Source organism: Sitophilus oryzae, unplaced genomic scaffold (assembly GCF_002938485.1).
Source record: "Sitophilus oryzae breed Bouriz unplaced genomic scaffold, Soryzae_2.0 scaffold_802_pilon_pilon, whole genome shotgun sequence".
Lineage (NCBI taxonomy): Eukaryota > Metazoa > Arthropoda > Insecta > Coleoptera > Curculionidae > Sitophilus > Sitophilus oryzae.
In genome coordinates, this window is record NW_022147420.1 from 695,277 (window position 1) to 719,790 (window position 24,514).

General features: G+C 31.0%; 2 protein-coding genes across 2 annotated transcripts in view; both read left to right on the top strand.

The window, feature by feature from the left end:
• Positions 1-24,514, top strand: part of LOC115888609 (membralin) — a 282,010-nt gene that overhangs the window by 130,770 nt on the left and 126,726 nt on the right. The window contains exon 9 of the mRNA XM_030908375.1: positions 7,322-7,454. Within this exon, the coding sequence (XP_030764235.1) occupies positions 7,322-7,454 (133 nt within the window). The remainder of the gene's footprint in view (positions 1-7,321; positions 7,455-24,514) is intronic.
• Positions 8,545-10,450, top strand: LOC115888595. The gene is made up of 2 exons (XM_030908359.1): positions 8,545-9,888; positions 9,946-10,450. The coding sequence occupies exons 1-2, from the start codon at positions 9,756-9,758 to the stop codon at positions 10,398-10,400; spliced, it is 588 nt and encodes a 195-aa protein (XP_030764219.1). The 5' UTR covers positions 8,545-9,755; the 3' UTR covers positions 10,401-10,450.

Consider the following 24,514-nt stretch of genomic DNA (forward strand, 5'->3'; position numbering starts at 1 on the left):
GAACCGCGCGAACAAGACTGGACGTTCGCTCGTTGGATAGTAGCATTCGTTCGTTCGGATAGTGAATACGCACCTTTATGTAGATGAAAAGGTGGGGAAAGGAAATAGATCACCTGAGATCCAAACTATTTTTGCATCATTCTTTTCGCCTAGCTGTTTCGGTATGTACGTTAAGTGTTTCAAAAATGGCTATTTATACGACCGAAGAGAAGGTGCATATCGTTAAATGGTTTTACATTTCGTCAAGTGTGGAAGAGGTCATTGGGCGCTTTGTGTTCACCTTTTAAGATCGCGCTGTGCCTTGTGCCACAACATTGTCCATAAATTTGAGCAAACAGGCTGCATTGCGGCGTGTAGAAATTGTGACAATAAGGAAGGCGCAGAGAAGGTGATTCCCGACAAGAAAATTAATATTTGTGCCGCGATCGAAACAAGCGAAACTGAGGATGTACGTAACTACGTAATAGAGCATATTTTTTGGTTAGTTTATTTAATGAAGCGTACACACGGCTTTGGTTGCTGATTCTCGTGTGTCAACGTGTTCAGTACAATACGATATATTGAGAGAGATGCTGATGCTCAATTACGTAGACACGTACATCCTTAGTTGCATAATAAGACAGATAATCTATTAATTCGAAACGTACTAAAAGCGCAAATTCTGTTGTCGAACAATGTAATCAGCATGATTACAGATTAAATAATTATGGAGGTGCATATGAAACATTAAACGATTCATCGTTGTGTTAAGTTATACCACGTAATTTAATAAAAAGATCAATCGTTTAATGTCTCACTTCACACTGGCTCACTCCATTATTATTTAATACTGATTAGAATGGTCGACAATAGAATTTGCACTATTTACTACGTAATACAGTATATTTTTTGGTTAGTTTATTTAATGATATAACCGATAATGTACACACGGCTTTGGGTGCCGATTGTCGTGCACAGAGTCTATAGACTCTGTGTTTGTATAAATGAACAAAGAGAAAAGAGCAAGAATTTTCCCCAGCGTATGAAGTTGAGCTCCGGATTAAGTGGATAGGTAATAATTTTCTCTCCCCGACTTACAAGATTGTCATAGCGATTCACTTCTAGATATGTAGGTAAATGATGACTAAAATAAACGACCCAAGATTTTCTCTTGCCGACCAGTATATTATCGTAGTCTTAAAGAAATTAGAATAAAATAAACTATGTTAAATTTATGATTATGATTAAGTGGATAGGTAATAATTTTCTCTCCCCGACTTAAAGATTGCCATAGCGATTCACTTCTAGACATGTAGGTAAAATGATGACAAAATAAACGACCCAAGATTTTCTCTTGCCGACCAGTATATATTATCGTAGTCTTAAAGAAATTAGAATAAAATAAACTATGTTAAAATGTTCATGTATACTACTGGAAATGAAGATAATATATCTAAGCTAAATGTAATCTATTACAGTTGTAGTAAAATAGAGTAACTAATTGTCGAAATCCAGATCCAACCCTAGATGCCACATTTTTTTTGAAACGTCTACTTATGCGGTTTGAAATTTTGATGCAAAATCTGGCAATACCGCTCAGAAGAAATGTACCCACCCATACCCACCCAACTTTTTTCTCTTTTTAATACATTTGATTTGCCATTAAGCTGCCTACATCACTGTCTTACACGTTAAAATCCTATACACAGAGTTGACCTGTCCCGATGGTATATCGTACCCATAGGAAAGAATGCGGCTCTACCAAGCTTATACATTTTTCATTATCGAAAGCGGCACGATCCATGGTTCTATTCTTTATTGTTCGAACTCACTCGCACTACTGAATTATTATTTTACTATAATAAACCTACAATAAATATTATGTTCGCCTGTGAAATCGAACTTTTTGTATCGCAAAAGTATGTAAGTCTGAACAGGTCCATAAGCTACTATGATAATTCTGCATCCCGGATACTCCTTCGTTGCCGGGCGGCTGAAAATTCGATATTCAAAAACTCGGCCGCGCGATACTGTATGCATCGCCGAATGCCATGTGTAAGGTACTATTATTTAACTACATGCTTTTTCTGTATCTGAGATACGCGCGTCTGGGATACAGCGTCCTCGTCTGAAAGAGGTCTTAGATAAAATTGAGGCCTTAATTATTAGAAAAAGAGGTCTGAATAAAATAATAATTTAGTAGTGAGTTAGTGAGAGTGAGTTCGAACAATAAATAAGAGAACCATGGATCGTGCCGCTTTCGATAATGAAAAATTTATAAGCTTTGTATTATTATATATATGCCACAGCAGAACGCACTCTTCAATATTCATTTTATAATACAACCAGCGTGTACCGGCGACTTCGTTTGCGTCGAATTAATCATTTGTAATGGTAATGATAAAGCAAAGCAAGAATTTCCATTAACATACAAACTGGATAAAATTTTCTCACATTTATGTCAGCATGAGAAAAAACAATATGGCGATATTATTATATAACTTGGTAATATTTGAGGTGTAGTTTCATCTCGTTGGAATTTGACTTTCGAAAAATCCGTTTGCCAAAAATAAGCTTTTTACGTCAAGCAGTTTAAGCAGAATCGTGGTTAGAATTAGAATTAGAATAAGTGGGAGGGGGGTTAATCTCTGCGACCTTAGAGATCTATTGTGTCCCCCTTTCTTGAGTTATAACTCATCATACAGTCCCAGGACTTCCTACGGAGACCCGTGTCCCTCACAGTCGAGGAGCTATGACCCAGGCGGGGTAGACTAAACGGTAGCTTGTGTCGCCTGTTGGGTTTAGAGGTAGGAGGTAGGCTCCCGACCGTTGGAGGAGGTGGTAGCATGTATGCCACTTGCGGAGGGATAGTCTCACCTGAAGTGTCAGCCACCCTCTCCTGTAGTTCTCTTTGGGTTTGGCTTCTTGGAACTTTCATTGTTACTGTTCTCAGTGTCGCTAGGGGGGTTTCCCTCACAGCTTCACCGGTGATGTTTTTTATTACTATTATTACCAGATCTCATAGTGTTCCTATGAGTCGCTAGGGACAAGTCGGTCCACTTCTACAGAGCCCCGCCTGTAGAAGTAAGGGGTAAAATACAATGGGGTGCCCCCGATGCCCTAAGGTTGAGGGCTGTCCGTAGCCCCGCCTGGTATTGTTATATGTCTTGGTGCAATTCCCTGGCCACAACACTACAGTCAGGGACAAGACGATGAGTGAGATGCTTCTTAGACCAAGCCAAGTGCTAGAGGGGATTCCCCCCAGCACCTGACCAGGAGCTTCCCCACCAACGACAAGGTCTTGCATCTCCTAGGGGAAGAGAATCGTGGTTAAGAAATTACCCAACTTTTTGGAACACCCTGTATGATTTTTTAAAAAATTTCAAAATATGTAAAAAACCAAATAAATTATGCTTGTCCAAGCGTTTTCCCGAAAGACTAACCGTTTTTTAAATAACAAATATTGTAATATTTGAGGGGCGTTTTCACCCTCTTGGAATTTGAGATTCGAGAAACTCCTCCTTATCGAACCTCTACACCCCACAGTCAATCCGTTTACCAAAAATCGGCTTTAAACGTCAAGCAGTTTAAGCAGAATCGTGATTATTCAATGACCATATTTTATTAAATACCCTGTATAAATTTATAAAAAATCTTAAAATATGTAAAATAACAAAATAAAATATACGTGTTTAAGAGTTTTTTCGAAAAACTCACCGGTTTTTAAATAAAAAATATTTTAATATTTGAGGAATAGTTTCACCACCTTAGAATTCGAGTTTCGAAAAATCCCTTCTTATTGAACCTGTACACCGAAAAGTCAATCTGTTTTCCAAAAATCAGCTTTTTACGTCAAGCGCTTTAAGCAGGATCGTGATTAATCAATGACCAGATTTTGTGAAACACCCTGTATATATTTTTAAAAAATCTTAAAATATATAAAAAAACAAAATAAAATATACATGTTTAAGCGTTTTTTCGGAAACTTGTCCGTTTTTTTAAAAAAAAAATATTGTAATATTTGAGGGGTGGTTTCACCCTCTTGAAACTGGAATTTCGAAAAATCCCTTCTTATCGAACCTCTGCACCCTAGAATCAACTTGTATGCCAAAATTGAGCTTCTTACATTGAGTGGTTTCAGCAGGATCGTGATTAATCAGTATGTCAGTCACTTAAGAATTTTATATATTAGTATAGATTACACAAAATGCTAATAAAAGATAAACTATAGCAAACAAAAATTATAATAGAAAATCAATCTCTCTCATAAAATCGACCCGAAAAAAATCGCCTCCTATAACCCCAAACAGCCACCGGAGATTTCTATAAAAATGTTAATGCGCCCGTTAGGTCGCTTGCAAAATAAAGCAGTCCCCGAACTGAATATCTTAACGATCGCAGTAGAAAACCCGTCAAAAGTGAAAGAATAGGCTATACAGGGTTTATAGGGTATACAGGGTATATAGGGTATACAGGGCGATGTTTTAAAAAAGTAGAATATGGAAACAAGGAGCAAATGTCGGAAATTCAGTAAATATTACCAATCACTAGGAATGAAACCTCGCGGCACAAACCTTGTTCCTTAGTTATTAGTGAAGTCGGTATTTGAGTAACGCGATTTTGGAGCGGTATTTTTTTGTAACGTCCGTCGTGTCGCGCTCCACAACCTATCAGGAACATGTTACTGAAGAAGGGTCGTGATTTCGTCGGTCGCCAACAGTAGTAACTGGAACTGGTATATATGTAGCGTCGCGCGATATCGATCGCGACGTGTTCGCTCCAGCCGTCGCGCTCCTAGAGTCGTAGTTCCGTCTGTCGCGAACAGAAGTAACTGTATATAAAAGTTAATAAAATCAAATAAAAATTTCATTTGCTTTTATACATTTATATAAGTTTTATTGTTTATATCAATTTTTAAGGTCTGATGATGGCTGGAATTGCCGAAACCGGTTACCAATAAAGATTTTTTTTGACAGTGGTTTGGACTTTGTTCTTGATTTAACATTAAATATATTGTTTTGCAATACACATAAATATGAGCCGTTCAATTTATTTAAACGAAGATTGATGGAAGATAACATGGAAAGCATCGTTTTTCTAAAAATGAGATATCTAGATTGCCTATACCCAATTATAAACTGGATATTTGGAAAATGAGTGGCGGATAAAAGTTACATTAATCTACAAATTCTTTCTTTCAAAAAATAGATGGAAGGAGTCTCGCGCTCGTCTCGTCTGTTCTGTACGCACCTTAATAATAGAGAGATAAATTCTCGAATCCAATCCAAGTCACAATTGTAAGTTATAGGACTCTTACCTTTTTCCATATCTCATATTTATTGACATATTTACTGAAACAAACAAGAAATCAAAGATACATTTTCTTTTACTTTTTTCCCCCAAGTTTTCTATAATTAGGTTCGGTATTCCGTCGTCTCATTTTCTAACCAATTTGATTTCCCTTAATAAAAGCCCATCCGCCGTCGATTTTTCCTTTTAAATTCGTTAATCCGATAATTTTCCCTTTTGCTAAAAATATAAAACCGGAAAAATATCGTTTTTTATCTTTGCCGCCGATCGGCAACGTTGTATTTTGTGTTTTTCCGTCGAGAGGGAAAAATAACAAGGCCGAGCCGTAAGAAATGAGGAGTCGAGCGGCGCGGCGCCGGCGGGTGGAGGAGTTAGGGGGGGTAGAAGGGGAAATGAAAGGGGAAGAGGGGGCACCGTAGGTCTTGGAACGTGGGTCGCAATAGCAACTGGTTGCTAGAGCCCGTTTCCAGATATAATCCTCTCTCGACTTTTGTACGTTTTTCCCGCCGCGCCGTTTTCCCCTATATACGTCGTCCTCTTCTTTTCATCTTTTCAGAAATATTTTCGAGGTCCAAATAGAACCGAAACTTGTAGATATGTTTTGTGATGTGACGTGTACGTTGAAAGGTTTCGAACAAAAAAATTGAAGAATATTATAGGTTATAAGGATTGACGTATATAAAAAATAAAATAGAACACAAATTTCTTGCAGTATAGGTATATAATAAAATTATATAAGTATTTTTGCCACTTAACTGCTGATACAGAAACTTAATTCTACGCTGTGTTTGTCATAATGTGGATCAACCTGCTCTCACTACCGGTTTCGGAGCCCTACTCCATCATCAGGTGAGCGTGGGCATATCCACAAAATGACAACCACAGCGCAGAGATAGTTAATTCCGACTTGTCGGAAAGCAGGTTGATCCATATTATGACATCCATAACACAGCGTAGAATTAAATTTCTGTATCAGCAGTTAAGTGGCAAGAATACTTATATAATTTTATTATATACCTATACTGCAAGAAATTTGTTTTCTATTTTATAATTTGGCTTGCCTGAAAAAAAGCCTTTTACCATCCTTTTACTATTGATAGTGTGCCGCGGTGGTACGAAAGTACTACCATTGCACGCAGGCCGCTATCTCCCGTTCGGGACATAATATCTAACCGACACTTTCCGACAAGTCGGAATTAACTATCTCTGCGCTATGGTTGTCATTTTGTGTATCTGCCCAAGCTCACCTGATGATGGAGTAGGACTCCGAAACCGGTAGTGAGAACAGGTTGATCCACATTATGACAAACACAGCGCAGAATTAAATTTCTGTATCAGCAGTTAAGTGGCAAGAATACTTATATAATTGTATTATAAAAAATAAACAGGGTGGTGCATCGCATTCACCTCAGTTGATTATACGAAAACGGAAAGATGTAGAAACAACATATTTTATGGGCATATCTTGGAAGGCAATGTGCATAATTTAAAATTATTTTGAAATATACAGGGTGTGTCAGAACTAAGATCCATACCAAAGGTATATTTTTTCTTATGGAACACCCGGTATTTTATTTCATTTTTGAATTCTTGGACATAAAATAAGGCATTTATTATAAAGGTCTAATATGTTTAAAAGCTTTGGTTTTTGAGATATTTAAGGATATACAAACCGGACCACCGTAGTAGTAACATAGGCAGAACCGGACGAATTAGCGTATACCCGTCCGACGGATAAAAAGCAGGCGAAAAAATGCCATAAAATAAAAATTGGTAGATATGTGATAAGAATGTTTCATAATTTGTATTTATTCGTGTAGCGTTCTTTTGAAAAACTACTTTTCATATTTCGCAGAGCTGATAGTGTGGTATATGATAAACCTATTAGGCAGAAACCTGTCGTTGGAAGTGAAGAAAATTAATTTGCCTTAATTGGTTCTTTTAAAGAAAATACAATATATTTTTATAAGTCATCGTAATATAAATCAAAGAACTACTTCTTTATTTTCCTTGAACTTGGCTTTTGTTTCAGGAATTGAAGCGATCATGTCGGAGTTCTTCAACGACACCACCACGGCCTTCTACGTTATTTTGATCGTTTGGTTAGCCGATCAGTACGACGCCATCTGCTGTCACACAGCCGTTACCAAACGTCACTGGCTCAAGTAAGTCCTAAATATAAGTTATTGACACATCACTATTTTATTTTTATTTGGAATATTTTGGCGACCTAGCGTTGGGTTGTAGGCTATAGGGTCGGTTGTAGTCCTAGGTGGTTTTTAAGAATTTTTAAGAGTAGTGAGTTTATGGGATACCTCCTCCGAGAGAGGAGGTTACCCCATATTCAGAGGAGGAGGAGGTTATAAACAAACAAGAAGAAAGAGCAGGAATTCATAAATTAAGAGGAGGTGGTGGATCTTTTCGGTATTGGTATGAACTTTTCGCTTATAGAGATGAGTGAATAAAAACAAAAATATATTAATATCGATATATTATTAACATTTACAAATATCGAGCATATCCTTAGGCAGGGAGGGAGGGAAAGAGAAACAGACAGAGACAGAGACAGACAGAGACAGACAGACAGACAGACAGACAGACAGACAGAGACAGACAGAGACAGAGAGAGATATAGACAGAGAGAGAGAGAGAGAGAGAGAGATTCACGCTTATCCCCACTTACTTTCACCCCCACCATATCAATGTCCAGTCATATATAGTAAAAACATCCAGTAGTAAGTATTAGGTCAGAATGACGGAAGAAAATCATTTACTCTCTCAACAGACCAGTTTTACTGTTCAACATCAATCTATACTTAGTGTATTACAATCTCCTCCTAGGGAAGAAGAAGAATCTATAACCTGCGAACAAGATACAAAAGAAAATATAGAGGAAATTAAGCGGTTGTTTTGTGCAATTTGTCACGACATGGTTGATTGCTACGAAACTTGTGTGCCAAATACTTGTTCCCATTTTTTTGTTTAAACTGTATATTAACATGGAACGATGTACGTTATGATTCAAAAATGACAACTAAGTGTCCACTATGTGGTTCATATTATAAATATTTAGTGCAGTTTCGAAAAGATATAATTAGATATTACTTTGTCCAGAGTATAAAAAGGATATTAAAATAAATGTGACCATAAATATTTGCAGTTTTATTTCATATCATGTAAAAAGTTGGATGTAACAGTAATGTAAAAATCAGATTTGACAATAAATATTATTTAAAAATAAGTTCTAAGATTTTATCCAATGTTCCCATCAAACACTTCATTTAATTCTAAACACACACACAAGCAAACAACAACACAACCAGTTTAATAAAACATTTTATCGATATTTCAAATCATTGCTCATCTCTAATATAAAATTTAAAAAATAAAACCAGTATCACAGGTTCAACGATCTCAGAGAGAACCGAGAACAAGATACCTGCAGATATAATCTCAGATCGACCTCGCCTCCATCGACCAGTTACTTTGTGTGGTTCTTAGGTGTGGTTTGGCTTGCGAAAGACAAAAACGATACTTAAATTTCGCGTCCATTACAATTAAGTTTTGGTAAACATTATCTGTGTCAGTTAAAGTTAATATATATTATAGATTTGGTAAGTTATAGTTTTATACCTATTCATCTAATAGAATTAAGACTTTTTTATTCAAAAACTTGTCCAGTTTTTAGTTATATTTTACACTTAAAATAAAAATAACATTCTTCAAATTTAACTCGTTATAAACATTATACAATATAAACAAAATAGTAACAACAGTAAAAACACAGAAAAAACACACAGAAAACACGCACAGAAAAAACACAACCAACAACCAAACAGTAACTACAATAAAATTAAAAGAGACAAAATATACCAACAAACAGATAAACCGCAAAACAGACAACAAACACACTAACGAAACTGTCTGTCTAAATAATTTAATTCACATAAATAGTAAATTATAACCAACAATAAAAATAAACAAACAGATAAACCACAAAACAGACAACAAACACACTAACAAAACTGTCTGTCTAAATTTAATTCACATATATAGTAAAAAAAAAATACAACAAACAACAGTAAAATTAAAATATAAAAACTACAATAACAAACACATAAACCACAAAACAGACCACCAAAAACGCTCTACACAACAACAATAAAATTAAAATAGACAAAAATACTAACAAACAGATAAACCGCAAAACACACAACCAAAAACGCTAAAAACTGTCTGTCTAAATTTAATTCACATATATAGTAAATTATAACCAACAATAAAAATAAACAAACACATAAACCGCAAAACAGACAACCAAAAACGCTAACAAACTGACTACTCAATATGACATAAATTTCTATTCCAAATTTCTTTCATTATCAGATCATCAAAGATGCAACATAATAGTATCTTAATAAAGTCAGTTAAAATAAATAATTCTTTTATAGGACTGAAATATCAACATGTTCAATTGCACATCTTGTAGTAAATCTTTTAGTCGTAAAGATAACTTATTACGTCATATGAGGACTGCCTGTAGCAAGTCAAGATTTTTCAATCAAAGGGTTGCAAAGTCTACTGTGAATGAAAAAAAAGGTAAGACATTTTCTCACTAGTTTACAATTTTAGTCTTATAAATATTTCCTTTTACAGAGAGATTTTGTAAAGATTGTAATGTGCCAGTTTTGTCAAATATGTGGGTAGGACATTTACTATCCAACTTTCACAAAAACAATTCTAAAATGATAGAAGATAAAGGAGTTCAAATTATTAAGTCGGCGTTTAAGGAACGAATAGTGTCATACAGAATTACTACAGAAAAAAATATTCTAGATGTCAAACAATATTTTCAACATTTGGAATCAAAAATTCAATGCATATTAGACTATCAGCTGAATAAACATACATGTATTAAAATTAATATGGAACTTTTTGGCTACTATTATAACCCCACTAGTGAAAATTATGATGTTAAATCATTTAATACACCTTTCAATGTAATTTGCAAAGGCACCGAAACGAAAGACTTAATGGAAAAACTTATAATAATTATTGATAAAAAAGCTGACGAATTTGCAGAAAGGGATTCTGGTAAGTTATATTCATAGTCAATAGGCAAGAATTATTTTATTGCTATTTTTTTTTTTTTTTTTTTTTTTTTTTTAGGATGGGCTCTACTTAATCTTCTTTACTTGGAGATTAATATAAATAAATTCAATCCTCTGAAGGCATCCTCATTCATTGAACTTCCAGTTGAAATTTCAAGACGCAACGCTGTTGTTAACATAAGAAATAATGATGACTACTGTTTTGCATGGTCAGTAGTAGCAGCTCTTCACATTCCAACAGGACCTAATTTTGACATATCATCATACCCGCACTATTCAACAGTTTTAAACATCACAGGTATTGATTTCCCTATGTCATTAAAAGACATAAAAAAATTTGAGAATCAAAACAATATTTCTATTAATGTTTACGGTTTAGAAAAGTATTTTGATAAAATTTCTAATAATCAGAAATATGAAGTAATTGGACCTCTATATTATTCATGTGATAAGAAAGAGAAACATATTAATTTGCTTTTGATAAATGATGATGACGATAATTTTCATTATTGTTACATTGCTGATTTTTCTAGACTAATTTCCACTCAATTGAGCAAACATCACGGAAAAAAACATTTATGTGATGGTTGTCTTCAATACTATCAAACAGAACAAAAATTACAATATCATAGTAAGCATGATTGTGATCATGTTAGAATTAACTTACCTTCGAAAGATCCAGTGACAGATAAGTATGGAAATGAAATCTATGAAAATAAATTAAAATACATAAATTATCATAAACAAATGGAAGTTCCTTTTATAGTGTATGCGGATTTTGAATGCATTTTAAAACCTTTAAATAATGGAAATATTGATGAAAATCCAAATAGTTCTTATACCTTAAAAAAATTTGAACATATTCCTTATTCTTTTGCTTATTATATCAAATGCTCGTTTGATGATGCATTCTCGAAATTTGAAAGATATAGAGGTTTTAACTGTGAAAAAGTTTTTATAAATTTGTTAGAACAAGATGTATTAAATTTGTATCATACATTTTTAAAAAATCCTAAAAAAATGAATAGTTTGACGGAATTAGAAAAAATTAAACACAACTATGCCACAGACTGTCATATTTGTGATAAACCACTTTTAAGTGATAAAGTTGCCGACCACTGTCACATTACTGGAAACTATAGAGGACCAGCTCATTCTTTATGTAACATAAAATATAAAACTCCTAATTATATTCCAGTTGTCATGCACAACTTACGTAATTACGACTGCCACCTATTTATCAAAAACCTATGTTTAAATAAAGAGGAATTAACAGTAATTGCACATAACAAAGAAAAATACATATCTTTTGAAAAATCTATCCCCGTAGATTGTTACGTTGACAAACATATCAGTATTATTAAGCGAAAGAAATTGTCCTTGAGATTTATTGACTCATTTCAGTTTCTATCATTTTCTTTATCAAAACTCTCAGATACCCTGAAAGATGAACAATGTGTAGAAATAAAAAAATTTTTCGATGATGATAAAAAATTTCAGCTTATTCGTCAGAAAGGTGTGTTTCCCTATAGTTATATTGATTGTTTTGAAAAACTAGATGATACATATTTGCCAGAAAAAGATAAATTTTACAATAACATAACAGATGAGCACATTTCTGATGAAGAATATGAAAGAGCCCAAACAGTATGGAATTTATTTGAGTGCGAATGTATAGGTCATTATTCAGATATATATTTACTATCAGACACTTTACTTTTAGCAGATATTTTTGAAAATTTCCGTAAAACTTGTTTATCTACATACAAACTAGACCCTGCACACTTTTATACTTTTCCCGGGTTAAGCTGGGAAGCTAGTTTACGATATACAGGCATAGAATTGGAATTATTAACTGATCCGGATATGTTGCATTTTTTCAAAAATAGCGTTCGTGGTGGGGTTAGTTCTTGTATAACAAGAAAATCTGAAGCAAATAATCCTTTTCTTTCAAGCTACGATGCATCAAAACCACATAAATACATAATGTACTATGATGCAACAAATTTATACGGTTTTGCAATGTCACAGTATCTACCAACAGGGGATTTTAAGTGGTTAACAGAAAAAGAAATAGAAAATTTAGATATTTTTTCTATTTCTAACACTTCTGAAAAAGGATTTGTGCTAGAAGTTGATTTAGAATATCCTGAAAATCTCCATGACCATCACAATGATTTTCCTTTTTGTCCTGAGAACTATAAACCACCCAATTCAAATTCCACAAAATTAATACCTAATTTAAATAGCAAATCCAAATATGTTATTCATTACCAGTTATTACAACAATGTCTACAAAATGGACTTAAGTTAACTAAAATACATAGAGTTTTACAATTTTCGCAATCTGCTTGGTTGAAAAAATTTATAGATTTAAATACAACATTACGTAATGAGTCTAGAAATGAATTTGAACGTCATACATATAAATTAGCAAATAATAGTATATACGGAAAAACTATGGAAAATATTGATAGGAGAAACGATGTCAGGCTTGTTACTGAATGGGAAAAAAATAAAAGGAAAGATGGTGCTGAAAATTTGATTGCAAAACCATATTTCAAAGATCTGACAATATTCACAGAAAATCTAGTAGCTATTCAAATGCAAAGAATATCTGTTACTTATAATAAACCAATATATGTTGGATTTTGCGTTTTAGATATATCTAAAACTGTTATGTACGATTTCTTTTACAACTTTTTAAAACCTCTATATAAAGAAAATGTTTCTCTTCTGTATACAGACACTGACTCTTTTATTCTTGAAATTGAAACAGACAATGTTTATTATGATATGCAAAAGAATATTCATAAATTTGATACATCCAATTACTTACCTAATAATATACACAACATGCCTATAACACAATCAGTAATTGGTAAATTTAAAGATGAATATGCTGGTGAACCTATTACAACATTCTACGGTACGGGAGCAAAAGCATATTGCATAAAAACTGAAAATAGTCTCTTAAAAAAAGCTAAAGGTATTAAGAAACCTACTATTAAAAATCAGTTAGACTTTATCCACTACAAAGATGTTGTAGAAAATAACTCTAAAAATTTTGCTCTCTATGTATGTGTTTCTGTTCTCGACTACATACAATTTTTTACCGAGTTGGTAAATAAAATCGCGCTAAGTTCAGAAGATACGAAGCGATATAAAATTCCACATGATTATAAAACACTCGCTTGGGGTCACCAGGATATTCCATTTTACCAGTGGAGCGCTGATCATCCCGATTTAGATGTATTTTTATAATTAATATTATATCAAACATATTGTTAATATTATATTAGTAGTTTAATCACATATTTTTTTTTAATAAATTATTATTATATATGTTTTATATAGGTATATAAAAAATGGATATACATGTAATTAAGATTACATAGTTGTAAATTTTAGTAATCAATTATTTTAGTCCACCACATATTTTATATTTCACTTGCTAATGTTCTCAAATAAATATACTTATATTAAGTATGTTTTTAAATTATTTTATTTTCTATTGATCGTTCATAAGATGTGTTTGGAAAGCTTTGATAAATATATCGATAATGTTGCTTATAAAACATATGATACAAGGCTTTCTACCTTTAAAAATGGAAAGGTAGATTAAAACCTGAGATATTAGCTGGAGCAGGATTTTACTCTATTTCATATAATGATGTTTGTAAATGTTACTATTGTGGAGTAGAAATTTATGATTGGATCCATGATGATTGTCCTATCGAAGAACATTATAAATTTGCACCAACATGTAACTTAAATGAATGCTTATTGCTAAACAAAATAAAATTGCAAAAACAAAATATTTCTGAAATGTAAAAATTTATTGATTTTAGTATTAATTTACCTCTGTTTTCAATATATATTTGTTATAGCAAAATGTATTTATATTAGTTTATTTAAAAAAGTTTCAAATGTTATTGGGCTATCCTCTTGAATAGATGTAAATTTTGAATAAATAAATTGATACAGTATTTACTTTGTTTTAATGGCTTCTCAAACCCATTTTATACTCCTTTATTTCATTTTTCAAAACATTATTTATGTTCATTACCCTCCTAATGTAACACGATGTGAAATATGTTTCTCCTAATAGAGACAAATATAACCCTTGATAAAATTGCCAATTTATGAAAAGTTGGTTTAATTAATAATAATACAATTAGTTTTATGTATCACATAAACAAAGGAGAAAATGCTAGTAGGTTTTTAAAGTTTTATATCATTATTCAAAGCCAAACCATTTTTGATACTAATTGGATTAAGGAAGATCCGAATTAAAAATATACACATTTTCAAAATGAATCATTCAACTATACTAAATTTATTAATGAAAAAAAATAATGGATATAACACTTTTAATATCGTTAATCTCTTTTTAACGTTTACAATATTTTTGTATATCACAATTTTTAATTATCTTTTTTTATTATAAATTTCAAACAGGAAATTTATACTTTCAATAATCAATTTCATTTTAAAACATTGTTGTTGTGAATAGACAATAAGCAATGCACATAAGTTGATCGATATGAATAGGTGGGGATATAAAATGGTAGGGGTTTGAATATTAAAGTAAGAGAAGAACTTAATATCATTTAGTTCATTCACCATGTCTTCTAAAAATTTTGAAAATCTTTTAAATTCAAAAATTTTCTTTTGAATAAATCTTCGTCAAAGTTTGTTATTGTTGGTATAAGTAATCAAGATTTATCCCCGAAAATTATAATCGGTGGAAAAATGGTGTCTCTATAATTTTAAGTGAAGAAAATTGGAATAGTTTTGCAATCATCGGGGAGTTATTGAAAACTACTTCTGCTTTCCCCAGCAAATTAACGATCCCATGTTGAATATAGACAACTTTAAATTATATTTTGAGAAAGTCAACAGTCTTCCTGTTATAAAAATTAAGAAGAATATTCGAGATACGTATATTTAGGATACGAGTCTATAGAAACATTATGGCGATTAAAGGAAGTTGTGGATTACAGGATTTCTATTATAAAAGAAACAAGAATTTTCACTTTTCTTTAAAGTGTTCCAAACCAGCATTTCAAGTCAGGAAGATGACCATATTGATAATATTTATCGTATTTTACAACCAAATTAAAATCCAAACAGTGAAAATGTGTCAACAATGTTGGAGTTTCTAACACTTATCCCTGAAGAACTGGAAACCAGGTTAAAGAGAAATGGACTTAAAAGAAAATATTATGAAGAAATCGGTGACTTTTCAGGAAGAGAAAAATAAACTTTATGTGTTAGTGCAGTGGAATTTTGCTTATAAACAAGCACGAAAAAGTGAATTTAGAACTTATTATTTAGATAGACTTCGTTTTGAAAAACGAATTAATAATTGTAAGCTTATTCTTTGATCCAATACTAAGCAAAGAACACAGAACTAAAATGTATTTAACACGATTTGCTAATACTTATATTTAACCAAATATTAAATAAAACTATATTATATCAATTAGTGCTTTATTTTATTTTAAGTTACATAAAACAACTATACAACATCATTTTTATTAATCCATGTATTAAATTTTTTATCTAATCCTAACCATTTTACATAAACTTTGTTTCCTTTTCTTCTTAAATTTTCAACGAGATATACATCAAAGTGTTTTGCTTTCTGTAACTCCTGTTCATAAAATCCACCCTGAATTTCCTCATTTCTTTCATCTTCAATTATATATGTTCTGGGATTTGTCATCTTAACTTTTTTAATTCTAAATATTTCATTTGACCAATTTGAGTGTAACCTTTGGAAAACGCCTCACGATACTTGCTTATACGCACATGATCTCCAACTTTAAATTTAGCAAGTTTTGAATCTACTGTTTTAGCATGAGTAAAGATTGATCTTAAAATCTTCTTTTTCATTTTGTTTATTTACTTGGTTTGGTTTCATTGCAATTGTTGAATGTTTGGTGTTGTTGTAATCCTTTAACGATATCTTGTAAAATATTAAGCCATCTATAATTTCCTTTGCAAACTAAACATTTTCCACATTCTGGTTTTAATGTTCGGTTTACTCTTTCAACTACACTTGCTTTTAAATTGGAAAACGTACTATAATGATTAATTTTAAATTGTTCCATCAGTTTTTGGAAATGTTGGTTGAAAAATTCTGTACCCCTATCCGTTTGCAAATTTTGTGGGTTGGTTTTTAAAGTATGTAATATGGTTTTCATTGCTGCGGCAACATCCTTACCAGATTTTGTTTTTACAGGTTCTACCCAAACATATTTTGAGAACACATTTATAACAACTAAAATATATCTATAACCCCTGTTAAATTTGGAATATGGTTGCATTTCTACTAGATCTGCCTGTAAAAGATCATTTAGTCCTTTAACAATTACCCTTCTTCGCATAAATTTTTTTCTAGCAGGTTTATGTAACTCATTAACTACTTGTTCCTTAATGGTTGTCATACTTTTGAAATTTTACCAAAAGATATTTAGTTTTGAGAGTAGTTGTCCACAAAGCTTTTATACGTCTCTATCCATTCTTTTAATTTTTGTATTTGTTCATCCTTATTAGTTTCAATCAAAATTTCATTAATTTTAATTATTTCTTTGACTAGGTTATCTAGATATTCTTTAACAGTTGTTAATAGAAAATCTTTTGTTTTATTTGCCGAATTTTCTACTTCCGTTTCTATTTTTCTTAGTTCTTCTTCCAATTTTTTAGAGATAGTATATATATTTTGTGAAAGATTTTGTATATATTGTCTAATCTCTAAAGATACAACAGATAATTTTTTACCATTAAGAGTATCGTTTATAAGTTTACTTTTAGTTTGATCAATATTATCAATATCATTTCTTAGATGTTTAATTCTTTCTTTTTGATTTTTAATTATCACTTCTCTAATTTGAGTGTTCATGGTCTTATCAATTTCATCAATATCAGCATTAATTTTTTTATTTTCTTCTTTTACATACTCTTTCAACGATTCTAGACTTACATATAGTTCATCCAATTTTAAATTGAACTTCTCTAAACTGGATTTTATTGTAGAAATTTCACTTTTACTTTTATTTCTATCTTCACTTTCCAAAATTTTTTCTGATTTTAATTTTGTAATTTCAGCTAACGTATTATTAAATTGCTGTCTTAGATCTTGTAGTTCTTCTATGTCTTTTTATGGTTAACTATGTGCATATTTAATGCTGTCGCTGTAATTTTCTCAGTTCTGTCAATTTTATCATGAACATCCTTAAAATAAGCTACTTCTTGATTAACTCTTTCGTAAACTTTGTTTGTAAAATCTTCAAATTTTGTTTTAATGTCATTTTTAAAATTTCTTTTGATTGATTCAATTTGTGATGTATCGTTAATGGAATTTTTAATTTGTTCTATTTCTGTTTTTAAATTATTAATTGTTTTTATATTATCATTAAATTGTACAATTTTATCTTCATGTTTTGTAATTTTTCATCAAAAACTTTTAATTTTCTTTGCAAAATTATTATAGTTTGATTCATTTTCACTTAATCTCTTATTTGTGTTGTCTATACTACCTTGAAAATGTTCAATTACTTTATTTTCAATATAGTTTACATCTGTCTTAAACCTATTTAAAATTTTATTTTCAACATTTGATAAGACTGTGTTTTCCAAGGTTGTTGTATTTAAAATGTTACGTTTAGAAATATGACAACCAAATTTATCAACAGACATGGTTTGATATTGGTAAACAATTGATTTGTTTATAACTGTCAATTCATTTTATAGTATAACTTTAGCCTCCCTTAATTCCTCAATTATAGATAATATTTCATTGTTTGGGCTGTATTGCCAGCATCTGTAGATGCTAGTAAAAGACGAAGTCGATCCACAAGTTCATTTATATTATCCCAATACACATAATCTGTATTTGATTTATTTATTTTTAAAGTTAAACCTTTCCCTTTCTGGACAGCACTCATTCTACTAGTTCTAAATGGAGCTTTCGGTTTAGCAAAAGCTTCAGTCAACCCTTTCCAATGGTGTTATTGTTTTAGTTTTTGTAATACCCTTTCGTTTGCAAGTAAGGTCCAATTATTGTTACATATTTATGTGAACTATTTCCCTTGCACTTGCTCGTTGGGATCAAAATTTCTACGATATGCATTAGTTCTTTTTAATATGTCCATATAATTTTCTAAATCTTCATTTTTATATCCAACAGGTTCTTTTTTTAAAAGTAATTCATATAAACCAACCGTTCCGGATATTTTATACCTTCCACATGAATATTTTACCAATTATTTCCACAGGTTTTTGTGTTAAACCCAAAAATTTATCTCTTTCGAGATCATGTACTATTCCATAATTATGATCAAACTTAGACTTTGTATCTCTCACACCTTCATCTATATATGTTCTTGGTAATTCGTGGAAAGCATTCAACCAATCATCATATCCCGAACTGCCAACATATGTTTGAATAGTTTGTCTTGTCTCTTCTAATATATCTGATAAATTTCTATTTTCTGAATGGTTAAATTGTGAAGGAAATGTTTCTGCAATAATACTTGTTTCTTGTATATTGGGAATCTGACTTATAGATTCTGTTGATCTGTTAAAAAATGATGGAGTTTCAGGTGGTAATATAGAGTTTTGCCAGTTTTTCGGAGTTATTTTAACTTTTGTAGGTGTTGAAGTTTTAAAATATTCTTCTTGTAAGTCAACAGGTTCTTCTTTTATGTGTAAATGTTCCGATTTTCCAATAGCTGAGACTAGTTCTTGTATAGGTTGTGTTATTGGTTTATAAGTCTGTTCTAACTCTGCTTGTGTTGTAGATGCTGCTGATTTTAGCATATGATACTTTTCTTTTACTGCTTGTCTTGACTTTATCAACTCTTTAGCTAAACGTTTATCCATGTTAGATAATTTTTAAAATGAGGAAAAACCACCTAAAACTCGTCTTATATATAAATATAGGAATCAAATTTATTTCTATATCTACCATTATTTAATTGACAATCTTTATCAATTACAAGAAATCCATAGGGTTCCTTCCAACATTTAGCACAAATATTTTTAAACTGTTCAAATGTCATATCTATCATGCAATGATCATTATATATATGTTTTAAACTTGAAGAATCTTGTTTAAATAAAATCAATAAATTTGAATTTTCACGAATTAGTTGTTTAAGAATAGAAGAGTAGCCCCTGAAATATGAAAAACAATCTGTGTTTGTATGTCTACCATGTGTAAAATAATCTCGAATAATTGATTGATTGTGACAAGGAATATCATCGAAGATATTAACAGAATTTGGTTTTATTTTATGAGGTGAAATAACATTTTCATCATTATCATATTCAAAATATCCAATTTCTTTCATAGGTTCTAAAAGTTGTCTTAAATATTTATATTTCGGTTGATCTAATGATTTTGAATATATATAAACATTTTCAAACCTAATACCATTAGGATGTTCAAGCAATGTTAACATAACATTAGTTTTACCACTTCCACTACAACCAACAATTAATCCTCTTTTCGAGCCACCACCAAACAAAACCCCATGTTTCCTAAATTGTTTGTGTGAAACTTTTTCATCATGGTTCTTAATAGGTAAAGAGAATTTTTGTTTTTGGATCTTCATTTTTTAAAATTACTAATATATTCCATTGTGTGTAAAAGTATTTATACCCTAGCAGCAATAGTTTATTTGTAGTATTTAAATACATTTTAATGATTGTACATCACTCCAGTGTGAACAAAACTATAAATAGGAGACGAAAAAAAGGTTTCGGGTTAGTAAACAAATTAATTACCAAACTTCCCTTCGAATTTCACATACCAGGATATAACTACTGTGGACCGGGTACAAAATTGGAGAAGAGAATAGCCAGAGGGATATTGGTATAAATCCATTGGATGCTGCTTGTAAACAGCATGATATAGCATACTCTCAATCTGAAGATTTATTAAAAAGACACGCATCTGATAAATTGTTAGGAGATCAGGCTTGGAATAGAGTAAAAGCTAAGGATTCTTCTCTCGGTGAAAAAGTCGCTGCATTAACTGTTGCTGCCATAATGAAAGGAAAACGAAAGCTTGGAATGGGTATAAAGAAGAAAAAGGAAAAAAAAGGTGGAAAGCTTAAAATGAAGAAAAAACGTATAATTCGAACACCTGAAAAAATTGCACAAAAAAGTGCTGCAGGAATTGCCAAAGCAGTCAATGATGCTAAAGCATCTAAACAACAGTTAGAAGAAATGCATAGACATAATATTGCAATGGAGGATGTTTCTAAGGGAAAAGGATTATTTATTAAACCGTATAAGGGAAAAGGACTTTTTATAAAACCGTATAAAGGTGGTAAACTTGGTATAAAAAAAAAGACCAAAAGATTAACATAAGTTTTCCACGTAGACCGCTTACAAATATTGACATTATTAAATATGTAAAGGTAATGAAAAATTCCTAATTTCAGAGGTGTATTTATGCTTGATGAACTTCCAAATACAATATCTTTTAAAAGAGTGTGGTGTTGTTAATTTAGATAGGAAGCAAAATAAAGGAACACATTGGACTTCATACATTAAAAATGATAATCATGTTGTATACTTTGATAGTTATGGAAATTTAAAACCACCTCTTGAACTTTCAAAATATTTTAATTCAAATGGTGAAGTGAAAGTATTTTACACATATGAAAATAAACAAAATAATAATTCATACAACTGTGGACAACTTTCTCTAAAAATTCTTAAAAATAATATATAAGCTAACAACATGTAATAAAATAGCATTTACACAATGTCTACAACAATAGCAATATCAGGAAACAGTTCAGTTTTATCAGCTGATTTCAATCCACCTATATATTTGGATGATGAAAACAATATTACTTAGGTTTAGCAGATTTTGAAACTTTTATGACTATACCAATATAGAAAAGGGGTCACAATAAACTTTATATAGGTGATAAAGTGATTGTTATTCCAGATGGAACTTATGATATAATTGATATAGAAACATATATAAAAGACAAAGTTAAAACTGTGTTTGAAAATGAAAACGTTGCTTTTTTATTAAAACCTAATACCAATACCCTGAAATGTACCTTAATGTGTAGCAAACAAATTGATTTTACAAAAGATGATTAAATAGGAAAATACTAGGTTTTAAGTAGAGTCATAGAAGTGAATAAAGTAGATCAATCAGATAATGTTGCTAATATAAGTAAAGTCAACGCTATTTGCATTGATTGTAATATCTGTGTTGGTTCATTTAGTAACGGAAAACCTGTTCATATTATTCACCAATTTTATCCTGCTGTAGCTCCAGGGTATAAAATAGTTGAATCTCCTTTACCCATATTATATTTTCCAGTCAGCGTTAAAGCAATTAACAACATTACAGTAAAAATTGTTGATCAAGACGGAGATCTTATCAGTTTCAGAGGTGAGACTATTACAGTAAGGTTACATTTTAAAACAAACGGTTTATAAAATGGTTGTTAGATATAACAGAGGTAATATAAATTATTCTCCAGTTATTATTCCTAATAAAATAAAAACTTATAAAAAGAGATTGACACAAAAAATTATTCAGTGTCAAATCCAACACCAATCGATTAACACGAAAAAATCATAATTTTCTAAAATCGTTAGGTTTTAAAGTCTTAATATAATGAGCATATTAAATGTAAACGAAAAGTTATATATTGATAACTCTATTGTTAGTTCAGAATTACATACCTATCAACCTTATATTTCTTCAAAATTTGATTATAATGATGAAATACGTATACCAATCCAAGAACTTGATGCTTACACTCTACCATCAGAAAGCCTACTTTATATCGAAGGAAAGTTAACAAACACAGAGGGAAATTATACAAAAGAGATTGCGATTTACAAACAATGGTATAGCTTTCTTATTTAGAGAAATTCGTTATGAGTTAAATGGTATTACTATTATTGATGCCTTAAGAAATGTAGGACTAGCATCAACATTAAAAAGTTATCTATCCAGTAACACAAATGAAAGTTTAAAACTGCAAAATGCAGGTTGGTTTCCACACAGAAAAGAAGAGGATAGAATCTTAGTTGATGATAATGGAAAATTCTCCGTGTCTATACCATTAAAACAGTTAATGGGATTCTTTGAAAAATTATAATAAATATGAAACAAGAGTTGGTTCTTATAAGATCTAATAACGACTTAGATGGAGTTTTCTTTAAGGATGATGTGACACCGCCATCTACAACTGTAGAAACCCCAAAAGTTACTTTCGATAAAATCTATTGGAAAGTACCACATATTTCAGTTGATATACCACAACAACTAGCTCTCACTAGAATATTGGAGTCAAATAAAGATGTACTAATTGGATTTAGAAGCTGGGAACTTGTTGAATACTCTTCCCTAACTGAAACAACACGACACACATGGCCTGTAAAAACTACTAGCAAACTTGAAGCTCCCCGTCATGTAATAATTGCCTTTCAAGAAAATCGAAAAGGAGATGTTAAAAAAGATATGAGTCAATTTGACAATGTAGATTTAACAAATATTAGAATATTTTTAAATTCCGAAGGTATCCCCTTATCATGACTTATATTTAAATTTCAAAGAGAACAAATATTCATCTTTATATGAAATGTTTGCAAATTTTCGTTATTCTTATTATGGTACTTCTAATGAACCCATTTTTAATCCTGAAAAATTCAAGGAGATTTCACCAATTGCATATATTGATTGTTCTCATCAAAAGGAAACACTTCAAACGGGTTCTGTTGTAATGAGAATTGAGTTTGAAACAAACAGTGCAATCAAAAAAGACACATCTGCTTATTGTCTTATTTTACATGATAAATTATTTAGTTACAATCCTTTAACAAAGATTGTCAAACAATTATAAACTTTTACCCCCACTCTCTTAATGTTTAGTTTTGATATAAAATAAGTAAACATAGTGTCTGTAGTAGTAGATATGTCTTCAACACTACAACTAGAAATACAAAAATTTATTTTTAAAATACAAAAATTGAAAGAACAAATTGCAAACTACTCAAGGGAAAAAAGTCTAATTAAAAAGTTTAGTGAACTAAAAATATGAGGTTGATTGTGGATATACAAGGATTTAAAAGATGAGAAAAACACCTTTTTTACCTAAAAGAACTTGCAGCCTTTGATGGACATAGAATCTCACATTATATATTTAAGAAACCCTATCCATTAGACTTTCTGTCACCAGAATGTCACAGACAGGCAGTATGGCTAATGAAAAACCATCATTGTATCAACTGGAATGAAGGATTTACACCTCACCATTATTTTTCAAATATAATTGAAAAGCTCACTGAAGAACCTGAAGTGGAATTTTTGTTTATGTTAAAGGAGCTGAAAAGCAGAATTTGTAAAGAAATATTCCAAAAAACCAGTGATTGAAATAGATGAACAACCTGCTTTGCCCATCGGAACACCAAAATGCTTTCATCATTCTAAGTCAACTTGTATGTGTGCATTATCAAATGTATTGTATTTGTATGATAATTTTTTCATGAATGAATAAAAATCTATATAATATTTATTACATCTTTTATTATTAAAATACAATTTTATACTAAATTAATACTTCTACATCAACTAAATTATTAGATGAATTATCCTGGTTAACTAAATTGCTATTTATGTTAGTGTTTACATCATCTGTTACTTGATTGTGGAATTCCCCACTCTTAACAAATTTATTTAAATATGTTATTTGATTTATAAATCCTAAGTCTATCATTACAGAGAATAATTCTAATATATTATCATTTTCATAATATTGTGCACAAGCATGCATACCTCTTTCATATTTAAGAATCACATCATAATATATTTTTTCCATCTGTCTAAGTTTTTGATAAGTTTCATGAAATGATTTATAAAATTCTTGATGAATACATATTACTGCACTAATAAGTTCAATATTCTCACTTGACATTTTTCACTTTAAAACAGAATATAGTTTTTTAAATATTTTGGAGTATGATATTGACGAAGAGGTCTATGTTTTCTTGATACTGTGCTTCCAACTTCTAAGGGTTGTGATAACTTGCCCTTAAATCTTCGCAATAACTGATCTCTAGCA

Excerpts from the sequence above, each read along its gene's own strand:
- LOC115888595 (XM_030908359.1), top strand. The coding sequence starts at position 9,756 with ATGTTCAATTGCACATCTTGTAGTAAATCTTTTAGTCGTAAAGATAAC. Across the intron at positions 9,889-9,945 it reads TACTGTGAATGAAAAAAAAG|AGAGATTTTGTAAAGATTGT; the intron begins GTAAGACATTTT and ends TTCCTTTTACAG.